Here is a 16,601-nt window from a genome sequence, read left to right on the forward strand (position 1 = left end):
TCATTGATCGACAAAATCTAATCGGTCCATCCTTGGGTCCAACTGAGGGCTTGCACCAAATTTGAAGACATTACCTCAAAATATTTTTGAGATATCATGTTCACAGAAATAGCATCAGCATACGTACTAACAGATGGAAAACCCCCGAAAACACCATGCCCCTGGCTCCAAGCTGTTGCCAAAGTAAAGGCATAACAAGTCTTACATAATAGGAATGGAGAAATTACATTCAAATAAGCCTGAGAAAAAAAATCCCCACCTAAAAGGTCACTTTCTGTTTTGTTTTAAGTAATGAATTCAGTATCTATACCGCCTATCCTTTGAGGGTTAGAGATACATGCTTCAGTTATAAAGTATATAAACCGTTGTCCCTGAGAAACAAGAAGTACAAGCCTATGACAAAGTGATATTAAGCATTTCTGATTTATTTTTCATCTTTACCAAACAAACATAGAAATATCATTTGTATCTCCTCAATAAACAAAATCATTCACAAAAAAAGACAAGTATATAAATACATTGATTGGATCATTTTAATAATCTGTAAAAATCGATCAAAAAAGAAATGCCTGAAGCCACACCAACAAATCATTTTATTCTATCAGGTCTACAAACAATTATGTACCATGGCCAGCTGAGGCGCTCTCCCTACCAACAACAGACTGCCACAGAAAAGCTGCAATTTGTCTCCTTTGAGAAAGCTATTACAGTATATACATTGAGTGGTAAGCTATCTCAGGGGCAAGTATCAATAGTTAAAGCAAGAGATCATTCATTGAATTTCATGTAGAGAAGTACTATTATCAAAGTCATGCATGATGAAATTACTCCTGACATCAAAACTTGCAATTAGATGAAAACTATAAAAAAATGGACGCAAATGTTATACATCTACAGATTAAGGCAATGGAATTACAGAAAATTCCTTTTGTATACGTGTGTGTGTGTGTGTGTGTGTATGTGTTTGTTGCCTATATCCAACTTCCATGTGGAATTAAAGCTGCTCCATATCATATCTCCATGTAAGTTTTCATTCTCAATTTACATCAAGAAACATTTTACCCCTGTCAAAGCCAAAAAAGTTACAAGTTTCACATTCCACAGAAAAAGGTAGTAAAAAAAAACAAAAACCAAACAATTCCTTGACATCAAAAGGAAATCAATGCAGCCTTTTGCACAGTGCAATCACAGAACTGGAAAAAGCCCTTACAATCTGTACATATGGCATGGCTTTTTCTAGCACGAAAAACCGGAAGATTATATCTCTAGAAAACTAGAAGAGAGAGAGAGAGAGAGAGAGAGAGAGAGAGAGAGAGAGAGAGAGAGAGAGAGAGAGAGAGAGAGAGACAGACAGACAGAATGCAGGAATGAGCATTAGATCTCTAGAAAAATCAACGCACAGTCTCGTCAGATCCAGACAGACAAGCTCAGTATGGTAAAAGTAAAGGGACAATACTCTGCTACTGCCTTCTGGGATCGTCCCATTACTCCTGAACATTAGGTTACTGTGCCTCCTAGTGGTTCACGTCAGTAACTGTGCTCCTGACTCCTAGAGACCCAGTGTCAATCCAGAATCAGTGATCTGATGTGTGACTGATGGATTTGTACTTTTTCAGCTGTCAGTTTGTTCGGATTTGTTATCACAGTTTCACCAAAATATGGCTAAATACACAACCGGTGCTTTGCTATCCCTAAAAAGACAGAAGTGTATTTTATCACAGTTTGGCAAAACTGTAAGTGTTTGAATCCAATTATTATCGTTTAGAAGTGATTGTGTAGAGTTTTCTGTGGCCAAGATAGTTTTTCAACCGGTCCACAGTTGCCATTCTTCATGAAGGAGCTTTTACAAACTTAACAGTCAACAGGCGATAATTTCTACTAAAAGAATAGATATCCATGAAAATGAATTTAAAGGTCAAGTTTGGATGTATTCTAAATCTTTCTACATCATGTGTACATTAGAAGTGTTGAGGATGGCTGAGAAAATGACTTCTTCATACAAGTTGTGTCACAATATATTTGAGAGCCAACAAGTTAATAGTCTAAGCGCTGTTAGGTTCAGCCAAAACTGATAGGAAGCCCCCAGCAGTGATCACATGAACAACCACATGATCACATGAAGGTTTTTTACCTGTATGTTGTCCTGACAACAATCCTACAACAACCAGGAAGAATCCCTCTGCCAAAGCTCAGCAAGGAAAATATATCAATTTGGCTCATAGTAACTTTGCTGAAAGCTCATATTAGCTTTGGGTCAATGGAAAAATGCATTTTTGTACAGTAAAGAGGACCGTGTCTCATAGTTGCTCAGTGATGGTGTTACATCCTGGCCAGAATGAAGAGGAGGGATGATTACAGTGACCAAGAACTGTCAAAATATGTACAAGCTTGTAAACTTTGTATCACAATAAACCTCAGAAAACTCACAACCAACTATTTAAGACGGATCTGAGACTGAAGTATACATTTCAGTAATTTGATATACGGGCTGCAACATGAAAAACAAAAACAAAGTGCAACATAATGGGGAATAAAAATTGATGGTTCTCTTTAAAATAATAATTAAAAGAAAAAACATGTTTCTTTTTGGATTAACAATGATAAACACCTTTGATGCCTTTAAAAAAAACCTACACAAACATGTACCTACACTGCGGTGTCCTGAAACTCCACTCTGGCTGCAGTGTAGCAAATAGTGCAAATTAGTTAAGATTTCAGTCCACAGGACCAGATTTCATCACTACATTTACCCAAGCAGGTGATATCTACTGTTTATTTTCTTTTTTGTTCAGGTAACTGGTAAACTGTTAATGTAGCTCAGAAACAAATTCTGTACCTAGAAATTATTGCATGTGACATATTCAATAACAATCGTTTGCATATGTTTTTTTTTTTGAACCTGTGATGTGACTTCATGTTTCTCTTCTGACTTTTTTCTTCTGCGAAGGTTTCGGAGGCTCTGCGATTTGCTCGGGAATCTCTGCAAGAAAATAGAAAAGTTCAAGTAAAAATTCAAGTTATATCTAGATCCGTCTCCAAATAAATCCTATAGAACCGACAGACATAACTAACGGCGAAGTGGAGACATCTTTATATACAGTCTATGGATGGACCATTTCTTCCCCTTTGTGCTGTTTTTCTACACAGACAAAAAACTGATTCCTACTCAGAACTGCTGAAACCTACTCTGAGAGGAGGATATGCTGGGATTCTGCTTTTTGGAGGCGGTCACAGGAAGCTCTTGGGGTTTGGGCGCTGCATTGACCAGGGGTGCTGGGCTCACCACCTATACACAAATATATGAAATGACATTCTCATTAAAAAGGGCAAATGTCTCCAGTGCAGCAGTTTTAAAATGTACTCCCACATATTAATCTGAGAGCTTGATGTTTTGTTTTCTTACCTGAGCCTCAGATGCAGCCTCCTCTTCGGCTTTCTTCTTCTTCTTCTTTTTCTTCTTGGACTTTGCTGCTCCCCCAGAGGGATCCTCTGCATCCTTCTCATCCTCGGATATCTGCAGAGACAAAAACAGATAATCAAATATTTTCAATAAAAGAAAAACAATATCTCTAAGTTCTAGGGAGAGAAAATGGCCATAGTGGATGAATCAAGTAATTAAGAGGTGCATTAGGGATTGACACTAAAAATGCAATTGCTAAAGCCTATCACATGTCATCAGGAGTTTTAGGCCAAGATTAGTGAAAGTTTGAATAAAAAGGGATGTGGAGGCCCTGAAAATAGAGCAAGACCTTGTTGGGGGCAGGCTGTTCCTTCAGTGGAGCGGATGGAGTCACCAACACAGGAGGCTCTTCATAGTTTCCCCAGTGCTCTGCTGGGGCATTCCAGTCAGAGGTGGAGTCCGCTGCTGCCGCTCCATCTAGAAAAAACATTACAGCAATAAACAAGATGGAATTCAATCACGGTGCTTGTTTAAGAATTTGTTGTATATAGGATGGACTTTTGAAACACTTACTGAAACCAGACCATTCGTCATCAACATGTTGGTTGCTCGCCCACTGCAGCTCAATTGAATTGGATATTGGGGCTACGAAAGACAGAGGGGGGGTAAAACCATTAAGACAGCTGAGACAGAAAATAGAAAAGCAGAAAAAACACTGATAAGATGATAGAGCTGGCAGTTCATCACAATGCGAACCTGAGGTGTTGAGTCTCCGCATGGAGAAGGACACTGGGTTGAGGTCAGTCTTTATCCGACCATCAATGCCACTCCATGCTGCTGGCACAGGAAAACAGAATGAAACACATGTGGTATACAGTCAAAAGAATGTATTTGTTCTATATGATATTTTATTTTTAAACTGTAGACTTTCAATGGCTCCACCATCTGGTAACATACTCACAAAATTTTGGACAAGAATGATCAACTTATCAATATAACCTCAACGTGCTTTTTCTTGCAATGCCACATTGGCCCAGTAGAGGGCTCAGTGGGACGGGGTATTCTATATAACTGATCTCAGTGAAATTAAACTCATGAATTAATTGAACTGAATTTCCCCACTTTTAATTTCAGCAGTAGGTGGCAGCATTTTATTGTGTTGATGTAGCATATTGACACATTCATCTTTACAGCCAGACTTACATTTTAAAGCCACAACAGTGAAAAACCTCAATGCTCTTATGTTTGTTTGAATCTGCTGCTGCGGTTACTGTTAATATTTGAGATGCAGAAAGGTTCTGCCCATGTGCTACCTTGCGCTTCCTGTGTCCAGCGCTGGGGCTCAGCTGGGCCCCTGTAATGCGGAGCAGTGGGCACGTTCCTCCACTTGGTTCCATCCATGGCACCCATCTGACCCTGAATCTTCAGAGAACTGTCGGTCCATCCTACACCGTTAACTGAAGGCTCCTCTCGCCAGCTGGAGGACACTGAGGTGGCAGGCATACAGGAAGACAGGGAGTCAGACTGGTGCGGTTTGGTCAAGTAGCAACAACCTTTAACTTTCAACATTGTTGAGTTTAAATTATTGAAAGACATTAACAAATCAGTAAAAGGCAGTCAGGGAAACGGAGAATACCTTTACCAGGCCCACTGGCTGTATCCACCTTTCCAGTGGTTCTTGCAGGTAGTGATTCTGGAACAAAGTGTGGGCAAAAACATTTGCTTGAGTGTAATTCATCATAGCCAGATAATTGTAGATTTTGACTATGAGTAAAATAATCTATGTCTACAAAACGTTCATGAAATTGAGTTTTTCAGGCATTTTAAATGAAACTACACGCAAGCTTTCGATTACTTCTCTAGCCTTGTATACAACACAAAAAAAACATTTCTACCATCTACACACAGTCACAATTCGTTAGGTGAATACCATGGTTTCCTCTGTGCTTCTTGGTGTTGGTGGAGGCTGTGGCTACGGTTGATGTCACATGGGTTTTGGGGGCATCCACACCCCCTGAGCTCCCGGAGTCCTCAGGGCCCTTGTCCTTCCTGCGCTGCTGCCTCTTCTCACGGTTACTGACTTTGGTCTCCCATGCACCTGGATGACACACAAAAGAACAACAACTGGTTAGATGTCTTGGTGTGTGCAGGGGAAAGAAAAATAAATACTTTTTATAGTTGGATGCACTTTAGTTGTCATAATTTAACAAGGAGCCTTGCAACAAAAAAAAACCCGAATGATACTTCTTGTGAGTAAAACAAAACTGACGAGTTCAATTATGCAGGAAATACTGAAAACATGAAAGACAAACAGGAAATAACTACGCTGTCAGTTTCAAAATGAGAAGTTGTGAAATTTCCCCAACAACAGTTGAGTCTTACCATCATCTGGTTCCTTTGATTCATTTGTAGAAACATGCTGAGCTGGTCTCACTTCCGTCTTCAGTTTCTTCTTGTTCTTTTTCACCTGCACAGGGGCCTGCACCTCATGGACCTGGGCAAAAAGACAATAAGCAATTTGGTTGTGCACTGATAGAGGGACTTTAGCTATATTACAACAATAGCGTTATTGTTTCATAAAACATTAGGACATTAGGACAACTCAGGAAGATTGAAAAAGGAAAAAAACAAACACACCTTCTCTGTCTTGATCTTCAGCGACTGCTTTGGAACCACCTTAGTCACTTTAACTTCAGCTACAGTCACTGGCTGCCCATTAGACTGAGTCTCCTGTCGGAGGAAGACACGACATCTGATAAACAACATGATGTTGATGGCTTTTAATTTCAAGATGGATTCTAACACTATGTCTGTCTGCAGTGTCCCTCACAAATGCACATTGAAACTGCCACATAAACAAAAGGAAACATCAACAAGAGCTCGGCCATAAAACAATAATTAACATAATAAAATATTCATCAATAGCAATTTAACGATTGATTTGCAAATCTTGATGTTTTTGTCCATATCACCGCCCAACTTCAACATTCTATCCTAACTAAAAACTGCAATAAGATCAATTTTTGAGAGCGACACCCTCGACATGAACTACTGAAATAAACACACGACTGTGTGTACAACTGATTTTTGAAAGTCACATAATTTCGTTCACAGATCAGTTTATTAATCAGATATTATTGTCTGGATCATGTATTAACCATTTTTTGTGCCATTGCTTCAGTAAAATTCTTCATTCTTGTATATTTCTTATCGTCTTTGATTTTAGACTTTGACTCCGAACACGTGCTGCCAGTGGTTTTTATTTTTAAACATTTATCGAGTTGCTTCTCGTCTGAGATGTTTTGTGAAGCTAGTTAGCGTTAGCATCCGTTTCCAAACAGTGATTCGCTGTATCCCGAGTCTTTAATTTTCCGCAGTGGGACTAATTAAGGATAATCTTGTCTTTACTTAAGTCATGAGTAAGTACACCACATGACTGACCCTGTGTAGCTTAGTATATAGCGTGTACCAAAGCGTGTAGAAACCCTAATGATAAGTAATAGTGTCTTAAATAGCTAGTTGGTTAGCTAGCAGGCTATCTAACGTTAACCCTGGAGTGTCTTTGTGTTTACATGTCAGAGGAGGAGATGTGTAAATTGAGCGGACTGACTGAGCTCTTCCTTCAGCCTCCATTGTTTCCAGCCATCGCACTTGTTTCGTTTCAGTCTCACCGTGACTCGACAGCTTGTTACCGCCGCCTGCTGAGCCCTCTCCCCCGGTTTCTTTCTGTTCCTCCTCTTCGGTTCTTCTGGCTTCGCGGCTTTGGGCACACTGGCCTTGACGGGCTCGCCCTGGCTCACCGGGGCTCCTCGCTTCTTCCCGGCGAGCGCACGGCCACAGACGGCGGCCCAGGACAGCGCTAGCAGCAGCAGACCCGCCGCGGCCGTGGACAGGACGACCCACGTCGGGTACAGCTCGGGCTTCAGACCCAGGTCCACCCCGAGCTGAGCCTGGAGGTAGCCTTGTCCCGACGACAGGAGCTCCTTCAAACGGCCGGAGAGCATTTCGGCTTTTTCCAGCGCGAAGCCTCGCAGGTCCCCGGCCATCTTTCCAAATTACGAAAATGCTAGCTAACTGTTAGCTACCATAGCCTGCATCCGTATGCTAACGGAGGAGTGGCTAATCCAGTCCGGTTATTGAGAGAAAGATCAGTAATGCTACAATTAGCATTACATCAATAAATATAGAAGCACTGAAGCCATTTTAAAGCCTGGATCTCTAGAATGTAGCTCAACCACATTAATAACCAGTCATCAAAATATGAAAACAAGTGGACTGAACAAATGATTCTTTCATTTTACAAAACATTTTTATTGTACATTAAAAATGATAAAACATTTCACCATAGAAGCCAACACCCCAGATCTTAAAACTCCATAAAAAACAATCTGCATAATTTCCACCCTCAAGCAACAAGTGAGGTATGAAAAAATGAACCTCACTCATTATTTAGATTTAACTAAACCTGAACCGTACCAAAGTAAAAAAGAAATCCTTTAATTTACAGCCTGTCACCAGAACCACTTGGTTGACTATATTGGCTGCTAAGTATCCCAAGGTGTAATTCTCAATCCCTTCAAAATGTATGTTTAATCTGTTTTTTTACTGCATAAAATAAATAAATAGGTATAAGGTAATATGTTTGTAACAGAACCTCAACTCAGTTTCAGAAGTCTGCATCCAGTGTGAATTTACAGTCCAACATGCTCGACATGACTCCAAATCTCTGATACTCGGCCACTCGTTTCTCAAAGAAGTTGGTTTTCCCCTCCAGCGAAATGGACTCCATGAAGTCGAATGGATTTTCCGCTTGGTAAACCTTGAAAAAGAGAAGGAAGTAAAAGTTACTTCACAGTATTGCACATAGTTTAATCAAAAATAGCATGGTATAATAATGTATGAAAGGAATCGGGTCCCTCTGCATTAAACAGAATAACTGCCATAGCGTACAGTATTGAAATGAGAAATTAGCATTTGACTTCCACTGCATGGCGATTTAGAAAGAAATTACCTTATCAAGTCCGAGATCAGTGAGCAGCCGGTCAGCCACAAACTCAATGTACTGTTTCATTAGACAACAATTGATTCCAATGAGATCCACTGGCAGGGCCTCTGTCAAAAACTCCTGCAACACAAGACATGATGGTGATGGTTTATGTACAGATACTATTAGTTAGGCTGCGTTCATTTATTACACTACTGCTGATTTACTTCATTACCTGTCAGCAGTGACAAACTTGACAGTAAGAACAAGCATAAATGTGCTGCACACTACAATCCATGAGGATTATTCTTCCAAAACTACCTGCTCAATGCTAACAGCTTTGGTGATGATGTCCTTGACTCTGTCCTCTGATGGCTTTTTCAGCAGGTAGCTGTACAGCAGGCAGGCAAAGCTGCAGTGCAGGCCCTAGGAGACACATTAATACACGCATGAAGATGACTGATGTTAAAACATACAAGTTCAACCTTTAACTGTTTGTATAACTGTGATGGCTTTTACATCCCAAACTGACCCAAGGGCAGCTCTCCTCCTGAGTTTAAACAGCAAAATGTGGAATCAAAAGCTGAAGCAAACATAATTAACATAACAGGAGCTGTGAATGCAGGCAGTAATAACACCACAGCAACCTCTAACAATAGCTGAGGGACATGAAACCTAAATACAGGTGTATCATGTTAAGGTTCAAATGAAATCCCAGTTTTAATTTATGTGTGACCATATTTAATGTAGCTTTAAGATTCATTTAAAAAGTATAGAAAGAATTACGTAAACTCCATACTGCACTGAGTAATAAGTATTGAGTTGCCTGAAATCTTTTTGAGATATTTCTGTACTGCCTTCAAATTTTAGCGTACCTTTTTAACAGATTGGACAATGTGTCTTTTAGTTTGTGAATTCCTCTCACCTCATCCCTGCTGATCAGCTCATTGGAGAAGGTAAGCCCAGGCATTAAGCCTCTCTTCTTCAGCCAAAAGATGGCAGCGAATGAACCGGAGAAGAAGATTCCCTCCACAGCAGCAAAAGCCACAATTCGCTCACCTGTTGGCAAAAAGTCCAACTGTCATATATATTATATAGCACCAATAAATGAGAAGATCCACAAGGCCAGTGTTGTCCATTATGTTCCATATATGATACACTGATTTTAATCAGTCATGCCTTCCTTACCAAATGTGGATTTGCTGTCATTTATCCACTGTAGGGCCCAGTCTGCTTTCCGTTTCACACACGGCATGGTTTGAATGGCATTTAACAAGTAGTCCCTAAGACACATAATTCATTTTAAACATTTAACATTACTTCAAAACAGACATAAAAACACAGTAACTATGTAAACTATTACAACTATTGATGTGCAATACTAAATCATAATGGAAACATTTATTAACATAGAATATTGTCAGACCTCTGAAGGCGCAGAATAAAATGAATGTAAAATATTTCATTGTATGGCATAAAATATTAAATCCTTCTGCTTCTTATACCAACGTGAATTGTCTGTTGATGCCTGAAATTGTTGTGGGTACTGCTACAGCTGGGAATGCAACAGAAAACAACCACAGTGTTGTAGACTTATCCTGTGATCGACAGGTGCAAGTCTCTTACAGTTTGTTTTCAATCTTCAAAAAAATAGATTTATACAAAGAGAAATTGTCTGTTTGTGGTTTAACACTTGCTCGATGTTGCCAAAGGCTGACACATATAATCTTTGCCATCAAGTGGTTACTGAAAGGAAAGAGAGTAAATATGTTCTCATTAGACCTTTTTATTGAAATATTTTACAATCTGCTCTTGTATATTAAGTCAGAGTTCATGTTTTCATACAACATAGAACTTTAGACAGAACCACTGCACCACCACTAGAAAGTACTGGCCCAATAAGCCACTGACCTTTCCTTCAGGTCCCTAATGTAAGTGTTGATGAGCATGCTGTACATCTCCGAGTGAACAGTCTCTATGAGGATCTGGAAGCTGTAGAAGGAGCGAGCTTCGGGGACCTGCACCTCCTGGCTGAACCTCTGCACCTGTTTATTAAAACCAAAATGCGTCATGCAAAATGTTACCCTGGCACATCACTGAATGCAAAATACAAAATATTAAGTAAATCTGACACTTTTGGTGGCGTGTGACCTTGGTTCATTTACTGCTATATCGATTTGGCTTCCAATACATTTAACTGGTAGTTTAAGGAACATCTTTTGCTCTTTTTTTCAAACACCTCTCTCACCAGGTTCTCATTGACGATGCCATCACTGGCAGCAAAGAAGGCAAGGATGTGGGAGATGAAGTACTTCTCTTCTGGTTTTAACCGGTCCCAATGCTGCAGGTCTTTGGATAGATCGACCTGAGAGACCCAACATGAAGAGAAAATCAGTTATACATTGATAACAAGCTGTGGTGGACAATCAACTGGGAGTAAGCTCTGGATTTGTAAATGCAAAAATGTAAATATGATGGGAGGATGCCATATTCAATTTTGTGTGGTAATGTATCTTAAAATTCCAACAAAAACTTTATTATTCTTATTTTCCACTAACAGCAGGTCAGAGAAACGCTAATATCGCTTTACCCACCTCCTCCACCGTCCAGAAAGAGGCTTGTGCCTGCTTGTACATCCTCCAGATTTCGGGGTACTGGATGGGGAAGATGACAAACCGTCTGGAGTTCTCCTTGAGCAAAGGTTCCTCCTCTGTCTCTGAACCCCTCTGGCAGCCTGCACTTTTATCTTTGATGTCATTCTGCACAGAGCCCGAACAAAAACACACATGTTAAGATAAGATCATCCTTTATTATGGGGACATTTGCAATATTGCAGCAGCAAGTAAGTCATAAGTAACATGCAATACCTAAGTTGTAGTAGTAGTAGTAGTAATATATAAATACAAATAAAAGCATACACATTTAATTGATATCCACCCGGATGTGTTTTCCTTTTAAATTTACATTGTTAAACTGGGATTAGTTACTTTAAAGTTTAGACATGTTTCATGGACTGTACCTTTAATCACCAGAGACGCTACTGCGCATGCGCGTGAGTCTCATAACACCCACAACAAAAGGCTGTGTAACATTCACATCGTCAACACGGTGATTTCCCAAAGTATTAAAAACACAAGCAACTGTCGCGTCACCTTCCACTGACACGTTTCCACGTTCTGTCTGCTTTTCGAACGGATGTCGTGTCGTCGCCACACACATCACGCACGAGAGCTAGCTAACATGAAGCTAGTTTGACAGTGACGTTGGCCCACAAACCTTCACTGTGCAGGACAATCGTAGATTTTCACTAAGTGACAGATTCAGCTTCTGTCAACAAACTGTTCAGTCCTGTCAGATACGATCGGGATTCTCTGTTTACGCTCCTCCGTCCGAGCTACGCACGGTGCCCGGCTGTGTGGACGGGGTTTACCTTTTGCTGGAGATCGTCAGACTGAAGGTTTATATTCATCAGAGCTTTTTCCTGAGAGCTTCTCACCGTCGGTGTCATTGGAGCTGGGGTCGGTTGCTCATGCAGCTGCAGCTCAGTCGGTCAAACCGTTTAAATAGACGCCCACTGCGCAGGGGAGCACGCCCCTAACGGCCACGTGAGATGCTGCACTCAACAATCACAAACTGCATGAATAAATAAAAAACACCTGACTAGAGTTTACACTCATTATTTGTGACAAACACAGCATCAAGTCATCGCACTGCAGAGTTTAATGGTTGAACTGAAGGATAGGCAGCTTTTCAGACAGATCTCTGCAGATCATCCTGACAGAGGGGCTGAGAACGCAAATGTCCGAGTGAGAGCCTCTGGACTTTCTGCAGCCAGCTCCCCAGTAACAAGTCCACAGAATGTCCAAAGGAGCTGGTGTGAGGAAAGAGCAGACAATCCTCAGCAGGATTCACAGCGAGCGAGTGGGCATGTTGATGAAGAAAAAGACGAATACATATATCTCAGGATGAAAAACCAATGCAATATACACAGACACTAATAAAGATGTCAAAAGTAGGTGACATGGGCAAATGCTGGTGTCTATGTGGTGATCTTCACAGCAGAATTTAATCGTTATGTATTGCCTCTGCCTGAACACTAGAGATTTCTGTGTTGTTGTGAACGGCTCAGAGCTGAGAATCTCCTGCTGCACTGTTGGTGTGTGATAGGCAAACTCCGCAGAAAGTTCAGACCCAATTCTGCAAACGTAGTTCATGTCTGAAAACGGCTTCAGAAGAAAACGCAGATATTTGTCTTCGAAAATAAAGACACGACAGCAGTAGTTCAAACTAATAAATGTTTTTTATTGGACAGGGATGTAATTCGACACATCTCTAATACAAACATAATGTTTATTGATTTATTGTCAACGTGGAGGAACTTTCAACGCAATTCCTTTCATTTTCAAATATTCAATTTAACTTCACCCCAGTGTGGATTCAGGGCCACATGTCAATATGCGTGAGAGCTACACCGGTATGTTATGTATCCCCAACCGGAACACGTCGTTTGTGCAAGCCCAATTGTCATTCTGGTTCTTCAGCATGAACACTTGATGGAAGGCCATTGGAGGATGATCATCTATCTGTTGTAAAAAAACATGAGCACAATGGTGAGAAAACAAGCTGCAAATGGGGGTGTGGTTTGACTAAACTGCCGTTTATTATGATTCACTTTGCCTGAAACCCTTTCTGCACAAAATATAATCCGGTTTACACATAAACCAGAACCAGTTTTGACAATACTGTGTAATCTTTGTTTAAATGGAAATTTTCATTTAAATGCGCACATTTTCATGCAGAGCCGCTTCGCATTTTTAAGACTTACAATTTGACTTGAGACATTTTAAAACCAATGTAAGTTCTGGTTTTTAGATAAATTAATTCATTGCCTTCTCTGTCTGCAAATAAAACATCAATCTGCATTAAAGTACAAATAAAATGTAGGTTTTCCATCAGTGCAAAAAGGTGCTTTAAATTCACCAGCTTACCTGTAACTGTCCAAACACCATTATGAGGATGCAACTGTCTACTGTGGGTTGAAAATCTTGTCCTGTGATAATGTGCTTTATGTTCTTGAAAGGCAAGTTCTGTGAAGTGGAAACAATGCAGTTATTATTATTTATACCTAGAAACCAAAGGTATTTGCTCTGAAAGAAAAAGGTTAATCTAAATTTTACCTATATAATAATGAAGACACTTAAAGGCACAAGAAAAAAATGACACTTACTATTAGTTTGTTTGCAATGGCTTCCCTCCCGAAGAAAGTTGTTCCTTCCCACGTCAGACAAGCAGTAGTAGACTAAGAGAAAAGTTTTACATCAGACAGATTTTTGTTCACAATTTGGTTTGCAGTAAATGTTCGGGACATTGCAGACATTTAGTGCAACACAGACAATACTTGAATGCTTGACAGTGAAGAAACGTACATAGAGATCACCCAGGAGCATCCTGTTGGTAGTGTCAAACTGGGTGTAGTATAATTGGACAAAGCCTTCTCCAATCCTTTGCCATAATTCTGTCTCACTAGCCATGTGTGACGCTTAAGATCTGAAAGAAGGAGCAGAGCAAACCGTTCAACGAACCCATCAAGATGAAAACTTTCTCTTATTCAAGTTTTTTTGACAACCCCTCAGTCACACACACACACTTTCGTCCACATTTTGGTTGATTTGATTTCTCTAGTCGTTTTCAAACATGACCTGCGGGTAAAGTCCGGGGAACTGAGTCTGGAGTTTACCAAGTTTCACACATGCACCAGGCAGCGGGAGGTTCTCTGAACAGAGGCGTTCTTGGTCCAAGAAACAGCAACAACTCCTCCACATTATTCAGGTCAGAGTTGATGCAGCAGCAGAGGCACAAACTGCCTTGACATCTTTGTGGGTGTCTTCTGTGTATGTTTTTTCATTTTTGCGTCTTTCGTGTGTTAGAAGTGTCATCAACCTGCTCTCTCGCCCCTGGTGAATCCAGCAGGGGATCCTCTGCTAGGAGGCCAGGTGGAGAAAGTACCCAGATAGAAATATAAGACATGGTCTATGCAACATCGATAAAACTCATTCCATCCATGTTTTGACAGATGACACAAACAGCCAACGATAATGAGAATAGCGCTGCGCCGAACCATGGCTGGAATAGAGTTTCAGCAACGTCAGGTTAGGTGGAAGCACAGAGCGTAGGAGTAGCAGCAGGCAGCAGCCCACGTGCTAATGTTTGGGCAGCAATACCGAAGAAGACACCCCAACAGACAACGCCCAAGGCTACAAAAACGAGGGCATTGTTGAAAACAGGGTCAGAGATATTTTGGCTATTTAAAGCCTGACAAGAAACAGAGTAGCGTGCACTGCCAATTGTGTTGAAAGCATGTTCCCACAAAGAGGTAATGCCACTAATGTTTTCTACCACCAGAATCCGAAATAGTGATTTGATTTATATCGTGATGTATATCGATATTGACTGATGTAAAAAAAATTATCGTGATAAGATTTTTTCCCCCCACATCGCCCAGACCTACATGAGTTGTGTGCAGATCCACATAAAAATCCAGGTCTAGTGAATTCCAATGTGGTTTCATACTGCGCTGTGGGGACTTGGTGGGCGTATGTTCTTCCAATTCTATTAGTTACAGAATTATAACAGAGTAAAGCTCAGACTAAAATCTTGGCTCACTTTAATGGTATCCATTATATAAATACAAGTTGCTTAATGAATGTTCACAAATCCTATTAATATGAATGTGTATTTTCCTGGCGAGCTTCCCAGTCACCATGGCGGCATTAAAAACTTTGAGATAACCATTGAAATGAGTGTTAAGAGGTTTCTGATTCGTGATTTAAACAGACCACCCTGAACTTAGACAAAACAGATCTCTAACTTATATTTTCCGCATGTACACAATCAGCTGTTCTCCTGGGTAAACAAATGGGGAAATGTATGACTCAATCACTGGATAATTTTTCAACCAAAAATTCCAAATAACTTTTGGTTACATCTGCTCTAATGGATTTTTATCGTCACTGTCATGTCGGGAAATTTTAATTACTATTATTTTTTGTATTTTATATTCCATGTTTAATGCTGTTTGCACCGGGGATTAGAGGGAAACGCTATTTCAATTCTCTGTATGTCCTGCACATATGGCATTATTGATAATAAAGTTGACTTGACTTGAAAAATATTACAGACGAACAGTAAAAGCAATCTGAACACACGATCTGTGTAATAGGAAAATGTAGTTGTCGAAAACCCGATGAATGGAGAAAACAATCGGCAGTGAATCTAAAGTCAGCTGCAGCTCCAGCTTTGCTCCTGCAGGTGGAGATCACGCCAAATCCCAAATACCGTTACGAAGCTGAGGCTGGAAGAGTCGACGGCGTTGTTTTCCATGATTTGGCCTCATGGACGTAAACTAGTGTGAACGGGAGCTCGGTTGAGATCGGACACATTGATCCGGGTTCATCGAAACGTGGTGTCACACTGGTTTGGGGCTCAAAGTGTTTCGCGGCTGCACACGGCACCGCCATAACTTAGCAAGCGACGCAACTTGCGGCTAACTAACTTTGCTGTTAGCACGCATGTTAGCATTCCACCCGGAAATGCGATAAATACCCTCGTTAGAGTCGCCTCGGTTAAACCGTGTCGCTACGGACGTGAGTTGTAATCATCAGCCATGAAAAGAGTTGGATTCAAACGGAGAGGGTTGTTGTGTTTGCTTACTTTGGGGCAGTCTGCCGGTTCGTCAGCGTGGAGACAGATCCAGACAAACCGAGGGCGACGAGGTTCCCGCTTCCTCTTAATTATGACGTACGCGTGACATCGCCTACAAACTGACCAATGAGGGCCCATGATCCCTGAGAGAAGGGTTGCCCCGAGTCCTGCCTGTCAGGAATCCGCAGGGTTTCAGAAACTGTCTGAAACTTCCACCAACGAGATCGATACCCAGTTTACAGTTCACAGCACATGCAGACACAGAAACACATGCTGCAAATTGCGAAAACGACAACGGAAATGTTTCCAGAGGACCCACAAAAAAAAGGTGATGAGCAATAAAAGACCAGCCAGCCGACAATATGTAAACCTAATTTCAAAATCCTCCAACAAGAAGGCTGTTAGAACTTTAAATATCTTTAAAATCCTACAGTATATTTATATGATTTATATTTATATTGTACAACACCCCTGGCTTGTTGGTTTGTATATTCCTGTTTGTTATATTTACAACCC

General features: G+C 40.7%; 3 protein-coding genes across 6 annotated transcripts; all 3 read right to left on the bottom strand.

The window, feature by feature from the left end:
- Positions 1-404: 404 nt before the first annotated feature.
- mtdha (metadherin a) lies at positions 405-7,600 on the bottom strand. 4 transcript variants are annotated; one of them, XM_020102029.2, is made up of 12 exons: positions 7,072-7,600; positions 6,038-6,130; positions 5,783-5,894; positions 5,331-5,498; positions 5,037-5,093; positions 4,714-4,887; positions 4,157-4,234; positions 3,974-4,045; positions 3,750-3,877; positions 3,404-3,514; positions 3,187-3,286; positions 405-2,980 (listed from the first exon to the last, which is right to left on the bottom strand). In XM_020102029.2, the coding sequence occupies exons 1-12, from the start codon at positions 7,444-7,446 to the stop codon at positions 2,913-2,915; spliced, it is 1,536 nt and encodes a 511-aa protein (XP_019957588.2). In that variant the 5' UTR covers positions 7,447-7,600; the 3' UTR covers positions 405-2,912. The 4 variants fall into 4 exon arrangements, with proteins under 4 accessions (XP_019957588.2, XP_069371885.1, XP_069371884.1 ...); XM_069515784.1 differs by having other exon boundaries at positions 5,043-5,093; positions 7,072-7,551; XM_069515783.1 differs by having other exon boundaries at positions 4,157-4,237; positions 5,043-5,093; positions 7,072-7,551.
- Positions 7,601-7,690: 90 nt separating this feature from the next.
- rrm2b (ribonucleotide reductase M2 b) lies at positions 7,691-11,975 on the bottom strand. Its single transcript, XM_020101905.2, has 9 exons — positions 11,815-11,975; positions 10,979-11,143; positions 10,633-10,749; positions 10,296-10,429; positions 9,573-9,667; positions 9,310-9,443; positions 8,706-8,810; positions 8,412-8,525; positions 7,691-8,219 (listed from the first exon to the last, which is right to left on the bottom strand). Exons 1-9 carry the CDS (start codon positions 11,890-11,892, stop codon positions 8,067-8,069), a joined length of 1,095 nt encoding a protein of 364 aa, XP_019957464.2. The 5' UTR covers positions 11,893-11,975; the 3' UTR covers positions 7,691-8,066.
- A 690-nt stretch (positions 11,976-12,665) lies between these two features.
- Positions 12,666-16,279, bottom strand: LOC109638802 (nuclear transport factor 2-like). Its single transcript, XM_020101941.2, has 5 exons — positions 16,095-16,279; positions 13,811-13,931; positions 13,612-13,683; positions 13,373-13,471; positions 12,666-12,967 (listed from the first exon to the last, which is right to left on the bottom strand). Exons 2-5 carry the CDS (start codon positions 13,913-13,915, stop codon positions 12,851-12,853), a joined length of 393 nt encoding a protein of 130 aa, XP_019957500.1. The 5' UTR covers positions 13,916-13,931; positions 16,095-16,279; the 3' UTR covers positions 12,666-12,850.
- Between the last annotated feature and the right edge of the window lie 322 nt (positions 16,280-16,601).

The sequence above is a fragment of the Paralichthys olivaceus genome, chromosome 20 (assembly GCF_024713975.1).
Source record: "Paralichthys olivaceus isolate ysfri-2021 chromosome 20, ASM2471397v2, whole genome shotgun sequence".
NCBI lineage: Eukaryota > Metazoa > Chordata > Actinopteri > Pleuronectiformes > Paralichthyidae > Paralichthys > Paralichthys olivaceus.